Source organism: Mesocricetus auratus, unplaced genomic scaffold, assembly GCF_017639785.1.
Source record: "Mesocricetus auratus isolate SY011 unplaced genomic scaffold, BCM_Maur_2.0 Super-Scaffold_100006, whole genome shotgun sequence".
In the NCBI taxonomy this organism is placed as follows: Eukaryota; Metazoa; Chordata; class Mammalia; order Rodentia; family Cricetidae; genus Mesocricetus; species Mesocricetus auratus.
Genome location: NW_024429190.1, coordinates 64,983,840 through 64,999,863, shown reverse-complemented (window position 1 = coordinate 64,999,863; position 16,024 = coordinate 64,983,840). Strand labels below are relative to the sequence as shown.

At 35.8% G+C, this 16,024-nt stretch overlaps 1 protein-coding gene across 1 annotated transcript; it reads left to right on the top strand.

Annotated features, from left to right (window-relative positions):
- The first annotated feature begins 347 nt into the window (after positions 1-347).
- Positions 348-15,691, top strand: LOC101841791 (sulfotransferase 1E1). The gene is made up of 7 exons (XM_005068177.4): positions 348-495; positions 2,710-2,835; positions 3,431-3,528; positions 9,904-10,030; positions 11,833-11,927; positions 14,173-14,353; positions 14,719-15,691. The coding sequence occupies exons 1-7, from the start codon at positions 348-350 to the stop codon at positions 14,829-14,831; spliced, it is 888 nt and encodes a 295-aa protein (XP_005068234.1). The 3' UTR covers positions 14,832-15,691.
- The last annotated feature ends 333 nt before the right edge of the window (positions 15,692-16,024 follow it).

The following is a 16,024-nucleotide window of genomic DNA, read 5'->3' as shown; positions in this document are numbered from 1 at the left end:
TGTTTATATAAATAATTACAGGTATAGATATATTCCCTACACTATCTTGCATAGTTTTACCTGTTTATGTTAAAGTATAATGATTTATGTATCTAAAAGTAGAAAGTACTTAGACACTAATAATATATAATATGCATAAGTTTTGCTTTTTTCTTTTATTGAAGATAGACTCTTTTCTCATACAATATATCCTGATTATATATTACCCTCCCTGCACTAATATTAAGCATGTTTTACCCATTTAATATGTAACTGATTTTATATGCATAGTTATTTTTAATGTGAAAGTATTGCAAAGTTTAAAACATCTTGTTGTTTTTTTTTGTCTCCCAGCACACCACTTTGAAATGGAGACTTTTAGACCTAAGGATTATGAAGTCTTTGTTGAGTTCCATGGAATTCTATTGGATAAACATTTTGTCAAGTGTTGGGGTGATGTTGAAACATTCTTAGCAAGGTCAGATGATATTGTGATTGCTACTTACCCTAAATCTGGTAAGAGTCCTTTCTGTGACAGGATGTTCTTTGACACATAAAAATTATAAACCTATATCATTATTAAATCATCAGTATCAAACCTGACTCAAACTCATCTTTCATACTAAGGACAGTTGTAATAATTTTGGTGTCAAAATATTAATAAACTGCATATTATCAATCTCAGACTACAAGAACACAATCAGTAATCTCATTCAGTCACTGATAAATGAAATTTATTGCTCATGCAATTATCTTAATTCAATATAGAGAAGTCATTTTGAGATTATGTGTTGTATAATGAACATTTAAAACTACTGTTTACATTATTGCTGTCTATATAGATTTTAAACCCATTCAAAAGAAATGAAAAACTCTATTTCAGTTAACCTTTGCCTTTTCATTGCATATACTCACAAATTCTAATTTCACTACATAAATTCACAGATTGGAATTCTTTTTTCTGAGATTAACTATACTAGTATAAATAAGTCTAGAGTGTTAAAATTATGCACCTTTAAAACCAAAGAAATCCAATCTTGTATTCCTTGCTTATTAACATTTGATACTTAAAAATGAATCATTCATCTCTTTGTGGCTGTATGATCAAATAATTCCAATGCTTAGGAGATATGGTAATTATGAATTTGAGACCAGCTATAACTACGCCGAGGGACTCTCTCAAGTAAAACAGAATCTTGAGCACACACACACTCAAATTATGTATATGCATACATTTCAAGTGTATGCACATTCACATCATATATATGAATATATTTCAGGTGTATGCACACAATCATGTATATATATATATATATTTCAAGTGCATACACACACACACACTCACAGATGCATGTCAGTATGTAAAAGAATCACTCTCTTTGGAAACTCTTCCCTAAAGTCTTCCTCTGTTTCTCTCCATGGCTCAGTTCAATTGCAGCCGAACACTGCCATCTGAATAAAGAACACAGAATTCTGGTTTCAATCTTGGTTTATATTTATCTACAACTATCCAGCAAATTATTTTGTCAATTTATTCTGGTGGTTATGTCACATAGTTGTCATCTTACTGGATATTTCCTCTACTTTGCACAACTGTATTTATTCTCTCAATGAGAGATTTCTTTATGAACACATTTTATGGTATTGCTGTATAACTACGATACTCCCTAAAATACATATCAAGACAATTTATGTCTACCATCAACTTACCACTATAACCTTACTGAGTTTGTCTCACCAAGCAATTTGTTTTAACCAGTGTAGCCCTTTCCATGCTTAATTCTTTTTTCCCACCACTAAACAATTCTTAGATGTCCCATGCTGAAAAAATGATCTTATGCTGCTGTCTCATAGGGGCCTTCCCTCTTGCACACAATTATGAAACCTAAGATCAATGCTCTTCTCTTCATAAGGGAACTTCATTTTTTATAAGATTCATTTTTTGTAATTTTATGCATATGAGTGTTTTACCTGCATGTGTGTATGCACACCCAATACATTCTTAGTATTCACAGAGAAATCACAGAATAGGATGCTGTCTTTCCTCGAACTGGAATGATGGATTCTTTGAGGTGCCATGTTGATGTTGGAAGCCAAACTCATGTTCTCTGGTTGGGCATCAAGTGTTCTCAGGCAATGTTCCAGTCTCATGAGGGACCCTCTCATTGAACATCCTAGAATTAGTAGCAGCCATAGCAGCACACAGCATATATCCATCCTTCCTAGATCTTGAAACTCTTTATTCTTATCAACATTACAACATCTTAAGAAAGAAAACTACACTTTTTCATTACTGATTTTCTTTTTTCTTTTTCTGGTTGCCATCAAAGGTTAGAAAGGTAATTCCTACCTTTCTATATTCTCCGCTTGAAGCTTCAGTATAGGCACAAAGACTACCAGTAAAGTCTATAGCAGAAAGTATGCTTGTATGTGTTGCCCATGCTTTGCCTTTTATTCATGTCTCCTCACTTATTGTTCAAAAAATTGAAGTTATCGAAGTGTTATTAATTTTCATAATGTCACAGTTCATAATAAGAAGGCATGGACACATTGGCCAGCTACTATTCATGACAGTATATATCTGTATTTGTTGAAGTTATTTTGGACAGTATAAATTTAAATAGTCAAGAAAATATTGTTTGAATTTGGATGGTATCAGACACTAATAAAATAATACTGGTAACAGCCATACACAGTCATTGGAGAATCAGGTTTGTTTAATTTTTACAGGTACCACGTGGATTAGTGAAATTGTATATATGATCTGTAAAGAAGGTGATGTGGAAAAATGCAAGGAAGATACAATTTTTAATAGAGTTCCAATCCTGGAAGGCTGCCATCCAGAAATATTTAATGGTAAATTTTAAATCAATTTTTAAAGATACATGAATATATTTTAAGATATATATGATAGATGACATAGATATGATTATATTGCAATAAAACAAGATTTTTTAGCAACATATGCAATTAATATTCTGTCACCTCTATAGAGAATTCTAAAACTTTAAGTCCAGAGGAGTTTTATAGAATGACATGTGCCTGAAACAGTGAATAATCCTAGCTATTATACATGTTCAGGAGAGTCTTATATAATATGTCAGCATTTATTTATCAGTTTCCTGAAGTTGAAAATATTTTAAGTACTAGAAACTTCACCGAATTCCAAGGAGAGTCAAAACTGTATTCATGAACGTTTGCGTACCAACATGTAAAAATTATTCACTTCAATTGATGAAAATATTTGATCTTGCTTTTCAATTTATTGAATTAATAATTTTCTTCACAATTTGTACTATATAGAATCTTTTTTCTGCTTTTTTTCTTTTTTCTTAAATTAGAAACATTTTTTAAATATATCAACCCGTTATCTAGAATCTTAAGTAATCTCCTTTAAAATATCCACTTAAATTTGTATGAACATTTTTCAATTTGTCTATTTTCAACTCAGGAGTAAAACAATTAAAAGAAAAGGAATCTCCTAGAATAGTGAAAACCCACCTGCCACCCAGACTTCTTCCAACATCATTTTGGGAAAAGAACTGTAAGGTAATCAGAAATACATCATCTTAGACTTTATGGACTTGGATATCACCTAAAAGGCATTGTATACATCTTGCATTACTCTTTTCATTTAGCACACAGAGTTTTCAACAAATGTGAATTATTTTTAGCATAACCCAAGTCTAAATTGTAATTATACCTTCTTTTATTTGCTTACAGTGATTCTGAAAGCCAGTTAAACTCTAAACCTTGGTTTGTTTCTGTGCAAAAGAAGGGTAATAGGGACATCTTCCTAATAGAGCTAAGTGCAATTATCCTTGAAACCTCAAGCCTAATGCCTACTGTAAGAACTGAATGAATACTAGATAACTACATTTATTTTTTATATAAATATTTTAATTAAATAAGAAACAAGCTTGCTTCACATGTCAATTCCAGCTTCCTCTCCCTCCCCCAATCCCCTCCTTCCCTACCCTCCACCAACTCCCCGAACCCCCACCCAATAGATAGCTACATTTCTTTCCCGGTGGACTGAATGTTCTTTCTTCACAAAATAGTATATGGCATTGTGAGATATTCAAATGAGATATTCAAATAGTATACCTACAATCCTGTAATAATCATTTACCCAGTGAATGAAAAGGTCTGTTATCATCTGTTTCATTCATAATAATACACTACATGCTGGCTAACCTGTAAAGTTGGTGGTAGTCTTCTTGTTGACAGTTTTTCAAGGTAGCATACAAGTCAGCACACACACACACGCACACACGCACGTACGTACATATGTATGTATGTATGTATATAGTCTCCAACTTTGCTGCCATGGTGACCCTTTGTAAGCCTTGACACCCTGAAAGGCCCATATCTAAATACAAAAATCAGATGGTATTCATTCTACAGGTACACAGGCTTCATTGTGAACATTGAATTTGAATGTGGATTTTGGAGGGTAAAAATCATATTCAAACCTATCAGTTCCTGGAAGGTGTAGGGACATATGACACAGATAATCACTGGTTATATGGAAACAGTCACTAAAGTAAAAACAAAAATAGGTGATACGACAGTTAGTTTTTAGACCACGAAAGAGAACACTTCTGATTCAGATGAATGGTTTAAAAGACTGAAGAGGGCTGGGTAGTGGTGGTGCTGATTCTCCCCTCAATCCTGGGAGAATCAGGGATTTGGTACTCAGGCGGGCAAAGAGTCGGTGAGTGACAATCAGACATGAACACAAGAGGGTGCTGAATCTGAGTGTAATTTCTCAAAGCATGCATCAGACTTTTACATTACATGAGGAAGTAAAGAAGTTAGTTTTGTACATATGTCAAGGTACATTGAAGTTAGCAAAATTGACAGATGAGGCACATCATGAGACTAGAAATTCAAAATAGAAAATCAAATACACAAGAACAGGCAGTAGCCAGACAATGGTTACATGCTAACATCAGCTCTGTCTGAAATCAGCCTATTAGAATTACTTCCCCTGTCTTATGGTCATATGCCCCAGTCATAGTCCCATTTCTTGGTCCAGTGCTTACCCCACCATTGGCCTGCCTTTTTGAACGTTGTGATTATATTATTATGTTGTGTTTGGATAATAGACCAAGGGGGTCTTACTCTAGCAAGCCTTTCCATGAAGGGGTGTAGTATATCACAAGTTCTCCTCCTATTATCTTCATCATAAATTCTAGTATATGGAAGGGGAGCAGCCTTATCCTAAGCATTTGGGGAAATGCCCTATTTATTAGACAAGCCCACCATCGACCCCTGATTTTCTTAGTTCTATTTCTGGCAAGGAAGTTGGAACATCAGTGGTGGCCAGAGGAGGAACATCCGATTTTACTGGACCTTCAATCAGATTGGATCCTTGAGGCATACTTATTCCTACAAAAGAAATTAATACCAAAAAAGATAAGGTTCAGAAACATCCACTGGTTATTGCTAGAACAAATCTGGAACACATCCTTGATATGGGATGCCAGGGATCTTCCAGGAGACCAGTTTCCATGAAACTTTTGCCTCAGGCCTGTGACCCAAGGTTTTAGGCTTGTCATGCAGACACCACTGGAGTGAGTGTGGCAAATGACCATGCTGGTTAAAAGATTCAAATAAAATTACCTAGGACTTATCACAGGAAAGTAGGATGCCAAGTTAAGAAACTTGGATTTTACTTCAATTATGACAAGATTGTTGTGCCCAAATTCTGAACGCCCCAAACCACCAAGAAACCTATTCCAATGCAAAAGCAAAAAGTCTTTTATTGTTTAATGAGCTAACGCTATTAGCTGGGGCTTTTCATCCATCTTGCGGAGGTTGAAGTAGAACCCAAGAAACCACCAGGCAGGTCAGTGTAAGGGGTTGTCTAGGGGTAGGCAATAGTATCAGGATTAGCGTGCTTTCTGGGCTTGTTCAACCTGTCCTGTGCTGATTGGTCAACTGGTTGTTATGGCCTATAGGCCCTCCCAGGGCAGTTGCTATGCTCTTCACTTGTACTGTAAAGTGCACACCCATAGCCCTAAAGCACAGCCCTAGCAGCTAACTTCTGATTGGTTCCTTGAAACTGAGGGTATCTGACCTCCTATTGATCAAGGCAGGCTCAGCAAGGTCAGGCAAGCACATGTTGAAATCTTTTCTGCAGTCTGTCTTGGCTGCTAAAGCAGGGGGCTGATCCCTTCAAAGATTAGGCATTTTATAGAGAGGGTTATATAGTTCTAAAGTATGGGCAAAAATTGACCTTGAAATGAATTTCCTGTATCCTGCTTGCTAATGTTGCTTGTATATTTGACACTTTGTAAAGATCTTATGCTCCAAACTTCAGATGCTTTCTTAGTTGCATCTGAAATAACACTATGTACATGTCCTCCTGTATGATTCCCTACAGAAAACTTCTTTCACAGTTACCTAATTTCCTGAGGTGTCTCATCACCATTTTCCATAAGAGTGTTGATCAAACCACGTTCATCCTTGTGAGAATTGTAGGAGTTTACTGCTCCATTGAAATTTACAGTCAGGTTTTATTGCGTACTTCATTATACCTCCGAGGTCATCAAAGAAAAAGAGATAATTAAATGAATTTGCCTTTTGACCATTTACATGTTGATTTGTTGATCAATCAGAGAAGAATATTTTGTGGATGTGATGAATCAGAGAGAATAAACGACAAATAAAATAAATGATTCCTTTTTTATATTTTATTTTTAAATTTGAATTTAAATTAGAAACAAGGTTGCTTCACATGTCAAATCCAGGCCCTTCTCCCTTTCCCTCCCCTCCTACCTCACCCTCTCACCAACCCCCCACCAACGCCTCATTTCCCCAGGGAGGATGAGGCCCTTCATGGGGGTGTCCATTGTCTGTCATTTCATCCAGGGCAGGGCCTAGAACTTCCCCCAAGAGTTCAGGGTGAGAGTGCATCTCTCATTGTTGGATGGGATCCCAAAGTCCATTTGTATACCCGGGATAAATACTGGTCTACTACCCAAGGCTCAATAGATTACCTAGGCCTCCTCACTGACACCCACAATCAGGGGGTCTTGATCAGTCCCATGCTGGATTCCCAGGCATCAGTCTAACCCTTGTCAGGTCAGTTGTTTCTGGGGGTTAAACCAGCCAAGTCTTAACGCCTTTGGTCCTCAGTCCTCCCTCTCTTGTCACTGGATTTCTTGAGTTCAGCTCAGTTCTTAGCTGTGGGAGTATGCCTCTGCTTCCAACAGCCACTGAATGAAGGTTCTGTTTCCCAGACTCTCTGGCCATGGGATTGTAGGCTGGAACGCCCCTGATCTATGTCTAAAATCCATATATGAGTGAAAACATGCCATGTTTCTCTTTTTGTGCCTGGGTTACCTCACTCAGGATGGTTTCTTCTAGTGCCATCCATTTGCCTACAAATTTCAGTATTCCATTGCTTTTTTTTCTGCTGAATAGTACTCCATTGTGTAAATGTACCACATTTTCTCTATCGACTTTTCCATTGAGGGGCATCTAGGTTGCTTCCAAGTTCTGGCTATTACAAATAATGCTGCTATGAACATAGTGGAACAGACATCCTTGTATGAATGGGCATCTTTTGCATATACGCCTAAGAGTGGAGTTGCTGGGTCTTGTGGTAGTTTTATTTCCATTTTTTCTGAGGAATCTCCATACTGATTTCCAAAGTGGCTGCACAAGTTGAACTCCCACCAGCAGTGGAGTAGTGTTCCCCTTTCACCACAACCTCTCCAGCATAAATTGTCATTGGTGTTTTTGATTTTACATCTGACAGAGGGCTGAGCTCCAAAATTTACAAAGAACTCAAGAAGCAAGTCTCCAAAACACCAAAGGATCCCATTGAAAAGTGGGTTACAGAAGAGAGTATCCTTCTATGTGGAATGGGCTCCCAATGTCCATTCGTATACTAGGGATAAATAGTAATCCACAACCAGAAGATTGCCCAGGCCTCCTCACTGACACCCATGTTCAGGGGTTCTTGATCAGTCCTATGGTGGTTTCCTAGCTATCAGTTTGGGGTCCATGAGCTCCCCCTTGTTAAGTTCAGCTGTTTCTGTGAGTTTCCCCAGCCTGATCTTGCCCCTTTGCTCATTATTCTTCCCTCTCTGCAACTGGATTCCAGGAGTTCAGCTCGGTGTTTAGATGTGGTGTTTGCTTCTGCTTTCATTAGCTACTGGATGAAGGCTCGAGGATGGCATATATGGTTGTCATCAATCTCATTATTGGGGAAGGGCATTTAAAGTAGCCCCTCCACTATTGCTTAGATTCTTAGTTGAGGTCATCCTTGTTGATCTCTGGATGTTTCCCTAGTGCCACATTTCTCTTTAAATCTATGAAGATTCCCTCCATTATTATATCTCTTTTCTTGCTCTCTTTTATTCTTCCCCCCACTCAAATTTCTTGCTCCCTCATGTCTTCCTCTCCCATCCTCTTCTCCTCTTCTCTTTCTCCTAACTCCTTCTCTCCTCCCCTCATGCTCCTAATTTGCTCAGGAGATCTTGTCTCTTTCCCCTTCTCTGGGGGACCATGTATATCTCTCTTAGGGTTCTCCTTGTTTCCTAGCTTCTCTGGTGGTGTGGATTGTAGGCTGGTAATCCTTTTCTCTATGCCTAAAATCCATATATGAGTGAGTATATACCATGTTTGTCTTTTTGTGGCAGGGTTACCTTACACAGGCTGGTTTCTTCTAGTTCCATCAATTTTCCTGTGAATTTCAAGATTTCATTGTTTTTTTTTTCTGCTGAGTAGTACTCCATTGTGTAAATTCACCACATTTTCTTTATCCATTCTTCTGTTGAGGGCCATCTAGGTTGCTTCCAGGATCTAGCTATTACAAATAATTCTGCTATGAACATAGTTGAACAGACATCCTTGTTGTATGAATGTACATCTTTTGGGTATATGCCTAATAGTGTAATTGCTGGATCTTTTGGTAGACTGATTGCCATTTTCCCGAGGAACTACCTTACTGATTTCCAAAGTGACTGTGTGAGTTAGACCAGGATGATAAGTGAGAAAAATTGTTTAATGACAAGGAATTTGAAGTTGTGGTGAGGTTTGGAGGGAGGTGTACAGATCATATACTAGGCAGAAACTACACGTGTTGCCTGGTTTCTTTAGTGATGAAAATACCTGCATATAAACAGATGAGGACTGTGAAGGATACAGTTTTACAGTGTTAAAGCTAGAAACAGCAGCTAATACCACAGCTTCCTGATTTGTTAATCCTTTGGTGTTTAACTACTGTGTATGATAAGAATGGAAAGCCAGTGAATGAAGTTAAGAGATTGCATTTTCCTCTCATCACATCACCCAGCAGTGGTCACTTTTATTATCAAACAATGAAGGGGAGGACCTCAAGGAGAACCCTGATGAAGAAAATAGAAAACCTTTAGATATGCATTAAACACAAATATGTAAATATGATTACTTTTTCCAGTTACAATTGATGAAGCCACAGGGCATTTTGTCTTTTTTGTCTCAGGAATCTAAATGTAATATGGTCTAAAGAACAGAAAACTGTACTTTTGTCAATTTGGTTATTTGCATTGATTTATTTTAAATACTTGAGTCAATTTAAATTTCATTAATAAAATTGGGGAACAATCTACTTAGCTCAATGTTTTGACTGAAAATGTCATATACATAAAAAGCAAAGGGAGACTTTGAACAAGTATAAAAACGGTGCTGTTACCTCAAGTTGTTGAATATGTCTCTTAGCAGGACTAGAGGGGACACAGCAAGCACTGCCTCAACTTAAGATACTATGTTATATTTTTTTCTGTATAATGTTTTTCTGTATAATATGTATTTTTGTCTTTTTAACAATAAATTTATATTATGCTAGTTTCTGGAGACATGAATCTTTAAAAGAAGATGATAGCATGGTATCCAGGCAGTGATTTAACACATTATTTTATCCTCTAGATTATCTACCTTTGCCGGAATGCCAAGGATGTAGTGGTTTCTTATTATTACTTTCTCCTAATGATAGTGTCTTACCCAAGTCCCGAATCCTTTCCAGAAATGGTGGAGAAATTTATGAAAGGACAAGGTAAGAGCAACTAACTAGTCTTCTTAGGATTGATTTTAGAAAAGGAGACAACAAATGCTGTTCTGTGTGAAGGAAAATAAATGAATTCATATAAGCAGAGATAATATGTAAAAAGAAATATAATATATATAAATAGAGTGTAATAAAATATAAGTGAATTTATAAATATGAACAGCAGATTCATATAAGTAAACAGAAATAAAATGTAATATAAATAAAGTAGAATATAAATATAAGATGATAGGAATACATATAAATAGGAATATAATATAAATTTAAATATAAAGTAAATATATATGTGAACAGAGTTAGAATATATGTTTTCTATGGGATATAGTATTACATAAATACTCAAAGAACTGATGCTTAGAGTGATAGTAGCTTCTGTATATGAGGAGGAGGGAAAATTAGGGACTCTGGGAATTTCATTATAACATCAGTAAGTAAATACATTGACCCAACTTTGTGCTTTGTATGTGGTAGTTTCCCCTCTACAAGTCTAAGAGTTAGCATATGCTGTCTCTAACAAATATTTTTGTATTTTCCAAATGTTTTAGAGCATGTTGTTATCATATGATTAAACAAAAAGTGGGTGAAAGTACAAAAGCATGACATATTCCTTTCCAAAAAGAGTGCCAAAGCATTAAGTGAAAACTGAAGTAGGGATTTATAAATATTTTCAATAAGTTATAAAACTCTTGCTTATTCTACCAGGCATGTAGACTGAACATTTTCATATTTATTTCACTGAACCTTGAGCAGATGTTATGGGAATTTTATCATTCCACTGAAGTTCAGACCAAAGCAATTTAGTATTTGTGTTTTAAGGTGAAGAGGCAAAGATGGTTTTACAGTGTGTTAAAACAAAGCCATGCAAATTGTATAGAAATAATTAAAAGAAAAATATTTTATATCCATATGAGATAATATTTATCATTGGATCTTTGTGGTTTGCAGGGAAAAATGTCTTCTAAAACACCACGAATATAAAATACATCTCCATTGTCAAATTTCTCTATGAAATATAGATAAAAGTAAATTATATGCCCTAAAATGGGATGAATTAGATTATTAACATCATTGTGTGTCTTTTCATAAGAAACTTTGATTATGGTGTCAAAGCACAGACAAACACACAATGGGTCAATGGCAAGTCTAGTGGTGACTCACACATGCTTGTATCATTCTGTTAGCCTTGGATTTGACAAAGCTGTTTTGTGAGGGAAAGAGAAGAAAAAGGAAGTGGTAGCATTTGCCATATCACATCATATCCAAAATCTTCTAATTTTATGGGAGACAGGAATTGTCTCTATGAGTATACTTTTCACAATCTAAATTATCACTGTTGTGATAATTACTGTATTCTCTCTCACCCCTCTCCTCTCTCTTCTCTATCTTTTCTTGTTCCTCTCTTTCTCTTTCTCTGTGTGTGATTGTGTGTGTTTATCTCTTAGAGAGAGGTGTATACACACAGACACACAGGCACATGTACACAAACACACAGACGTAGGTACACACACACACTAGATTAACACATGCTCTCAGTGCTCTAAATTGAGTTGGTTTCTTATCTTTTCTGAATATCATAATATATATATATCATGATGCTAAAACTAAAAACTGTTTTTGTCCATGAAATTATTCAACAACATTTGCATCATTACTGCACAAAACTCTTTTTAAAATTGCAAATGATCTATTAGTTCTTATTCTATGATCATTTTGTCATTAACAATTTGAATACTTCTATAAAGATGCAACATGATGATACAATATCTTTGCCATTTTTCTTCTAATTTCAGTTATGTATGGTTCCTGGTTTGATCACGTAAAAGCTTGGTGGGAAAAGAGAAATAATTCACGTATACTATTTATGTTCTATGAAGACATGATAGAGGTAATGTAACATTAATAATAAAAACCCAGGGACAGATATTGGGTTTCATCCTGAAGATAAGAAAAGCAAAGTGGTCAAGCCACTAGAGAGTTCTCACCTCTACCAAGGCTAAGACTGAAAGTGTGGGATCCTGTACTCAGTGTGACTGCAGACTACAATTCTCTCCACCAAAACCCTCAGACTGTTCCCTGAGAGTGCACTGAGCTCCTGCTATGCATTCTTTCTAGTGCTGGGATCTGAGATGCAAGCTCTGTTTCTCTTTTAGATGATTCACTCTCATGTAGCCCAGGATGACCTTGAACTCACAGAGATCATCTGCCTTTGTCTCTCGAGTGCTGAAATTAAAGTTATGGCCACCACTTCCTGTCCTGTATGGCTAACTAGTGGCTTAGGTGTGTGGTTAACTAGTAGCTTAGCTCTGCATTCTCATTTCAAGCAAGCTTTATTTGTTAGATTATAAAAATAATATCACTTTAGGATAAGAATTGGAAGGCACATGAGCATTCTAGTAGTTTTTAAGATGCTTTTAGGATCTGGCAATACTCTGGATGCAATATTATCACTGTAAACATAACAGGAACTACTTGAAAAACTATAGGAGGAAAATCATGATACTCCAGTTTGTATCTAGTAGTGAACAAATACAATTTAAATCCAAGTGTGACAAAATTTTCTGAAGATAAAATTTGCAAGAAGAACTTTGAATTCATAATGATAAGAAACAAATAACGGGAAGCAGAGGCAGACTCCCACAGCTCATCACTGAGATGAACTCAAGGAATCCAGTGACAGAGAGGGAGGACTGATGAGCAAAGGGGTTAAGACTGGGCAGGTTTAACCCCCAAAAACAGCTGACCTGACAAGAGTTAGCTCTTGAATCCCAGACTGATGGCTGGGAATCCAGCATGGGACTGATCAAGACCCCCTGAATGTGGGTGTCAGTGAGGAGGCCTAGGCAATCCATTGGGCCTTGGGTAGTAGATCAGTATTTATCCCTGGCATACAAATGGACTTTGGGTGTCCATCCAACAATGAGAGATGCTTTCTCAGCCTGGACTCTTGGGGGAGGGTCTAGGCCCTACCCTGGATGAAATGACAGGTTATGGACACCCCCATGGAGGGCCTTACGCTCCCTGAGTAAATGAGGAGGTATTGGGGTGGTTGGTGGGAGGGCGTGGGAGGAGGGGAGGGAAAGGGAGAGGGACCTGGGATTGACATGTGAAGCAAACTTGTTTCCAATTTAAATTTAAATTTAAAAATAAAAATTAGAACAGAAACAAATAATGATATCTATATCTATATCTATCTATATATAGCCATACATATATATCCATACATATATATATATGGATCACCAAACTTCTTCTTTGACTGGACACTCTAGTCTGAGGGTTTGTATCTCCTATATATGAAATTAATTGTGCATACACCATGCATGAAATTATAATATATAGGCATGTTTGCTTATACCTGTAATTGTACCACTTATGAGTCTGAGACAAGTACCCAGGAGTTCAAGCCATGTTTGAGTAGAATAGCAACACAACTCAAAAAGAATAAAAATAATTAAATAAAAACTTGCCAGAGAGATATGTCAGTAGATAAAGTCATTGCTATACAAGCTTGAGGATTGGAGTTCAAATCACTGGTACTTACATAAAGGCACGTCAGCATGGAAGCCTGCCCTTAATCCTAGTGCTATGGAAATAGAGGATATCAGAGTCAAACTCAGAGAGTGAACCAACAGAATCAGTGAGCTCTGGGTTGAGCGAGACACCCTGCCTCAGTTAAAAAGTGAGAGTGATAGTGGAAGTTATATGACTACAAATTTCTGGCTTTCAAATACTCAAATACAAGTGCATACACACTTACCCTACATGTGTCCTCTCTCTCTCTCTGTCTCTCTCTGTCTCTCTCTGTCTCTCTCTCTCTCTCTCTGTGTGTGTGTGTGTGTGTGTGTGTGTGTCTCATACACACAAAAAAATCTATGGGAGAATAAGAAGACATGAGAAAATTATAATGAACTACAGTTAACATTTTACATGTCATTTGGGCCTAACAATTTTTGAAGTGTCTCTTGCATCTATTTTTGGATGAGGAAGAATTATTTAGAATACTTTGTTTTCTTTATTATACATTTAATTCCAGTGTGACCAAATGCAACATAATATTATTTCATTTTTAGCTTAATATCTATTCACCAATTTTGTCAACTTGATTTTCAAATTAGTTTTTTTCTCCATAGGATATCAGAAAAGAGGTGATAAAATTGATAGAGTTCCTGGGGAAGAAGCCCTCAGAGGAGCTCGTGGACAAAATCATTCAACACACTTCATTCCAGGAGATGAAGAATAACCCATACGTCAATTTTACAACATTTCCAGATAACTGTATGAATCACAAAATATCGCCTTTCATTAGAAAGGGTGAGAAAGTGATGTGGTTTTCTGTTAAAATGTCTAAGTTGCCGTGATTTAGGCAAAAATCTAGTCAAGGTTATTGACCCTGCATAATCAGCATGTGTTTTCTTTAAAACTATATAAAAGAAAATCAAATAAGCACATTTGAAGCAATTCAGGGAAAAAGGATAGGAATTTTACAGAAAAAATTTTCAAAACAATAAAGACTAATTAATCTTTGTGAAATAAAACAATGTGATACTTAAGTATTTATTGAGAAAATGGAATGTTAGGAAAAATTTCACATTATTTATGGAAGATGCTCAAGATATAGAGAAATCTCATTATTCTCAAAGAGTTGACTTTACTGATTTCCATCTGTTTAATTACAGGGGTCGTAGGAGACTGGAAGAACCACTTTACAGTAGCACTGAGGGAGAGATTTGATAACCACTATGAGCAGCAGATGAAGGGTTGCACCCTGAAGTTTAGAGATGAGCTCTGAGATGCTTCCTCTCTTTGTGTCTGAAACTGGAATCTTCTTAAAAATTTCATTCAGTTTCTGCTGTTTTGCCTTTCAGTAGAAATCTTTTGAATGATGATGATTTAATTTATTTCTATCTTTTTAAAAAACTTTCTTATCAATTTCTGAATATTTTGATAGCAAAAGACACATTTACTTATAAATATAACATATGCATTGTCCTCAAACTTTTCAAAGATTTATAAAACTTGTTTGATGTGTCTCCATATTTAAACATTCATACTACTATATAGTTATTTTCTTGGTGATACAGATCAACAGCTATAGAGGTGCTTTGAGATTGGCAAGTTGGTAACCTTGTGACCCTGTTTGGAAACCAAATATACACAAAATTATATGAAGAAATTAAATAATTCTAAGAATTATAAAATTACTTGAAGATAACACCTAAAGATTCTTAAATGATAGAAAATTAGTTAAACTGAAATAAATGTTTTTTCTTATGTTTTGAGCCTTAAATTCATCTCATTATAGACTGAATTCTCTTGCTTTGGGGATATATTTTGCTATTCTTTCACCCCAAATTACTCTAAGATTCTTACCAATGTTATTCTCTGTTCATAATGAGAAAAATTTCAGCATTAGCCAAAGGTCCTACAATTTTTGTTGGTTCTATTACTGCTAATTGATGAACTCTTAATTTTCCTTTCAGAACTAACTCATGAAACTTTTCAACATAAGTCTTTAATTTTTTTTACTCTGTGTGGTGAAAATATACCATCCTATAATATGATCTTCTCTGTGCATTATAATAACTGTGGGGGAATGCATAGAAGGTAAAAAACATAACCAAAATAAAATCAAGTTCTGTATCTAAATGACTCACGTGTACATCTTGTAATTTCTTTTCTATGAAAGCCAATAAATACTGTCAGCCTCAGTTGATCATTTTCTTGAAATATTTAAGTCCATATCACGTTGTAATGTCTGAAATAAATTACTTAGTTCTCAAGTTGTTTTCTAATTGTGGGCCATATCCAGTTAATGTCTCCCAGCAATTTTTGAAAATCATTCATAATTTATATCTGCTGATTAGTAGTTTCTGTAGTTGAATGTTTTCTAATCTATCTTTTAAAATTATTTTTATTTAATTTAAACAACCTCATTTTACACACCAATCCCAGTTTCCTCTCCCTCCTGTTCTCCCAATCCTT

Bases quoted from the DNA above. Each gene is read 5' to 3' on its own strand.
- LOC101841791 (XM_005068177.4), top strand. From the start codon at position 348: ATGGAGACTTTTAGACCTAAGGATTATGAAGTCTTTGTTGAGTTCCAT. The intron at 2,836-3,430 runs GTAAATTTTAAA...TTTTCAACTCAG, and splicing joins CCATCCAGAAATATTTAATG to GAGTAAAACAATTAAAAGAA. The intron at 11,928-14,172 runs GTAATGTAACAT...TTTTCTCCATAG, and splicing joins TCTATGAAGACATGATAGAG to GATATCAGAAAAGAGGTGAT.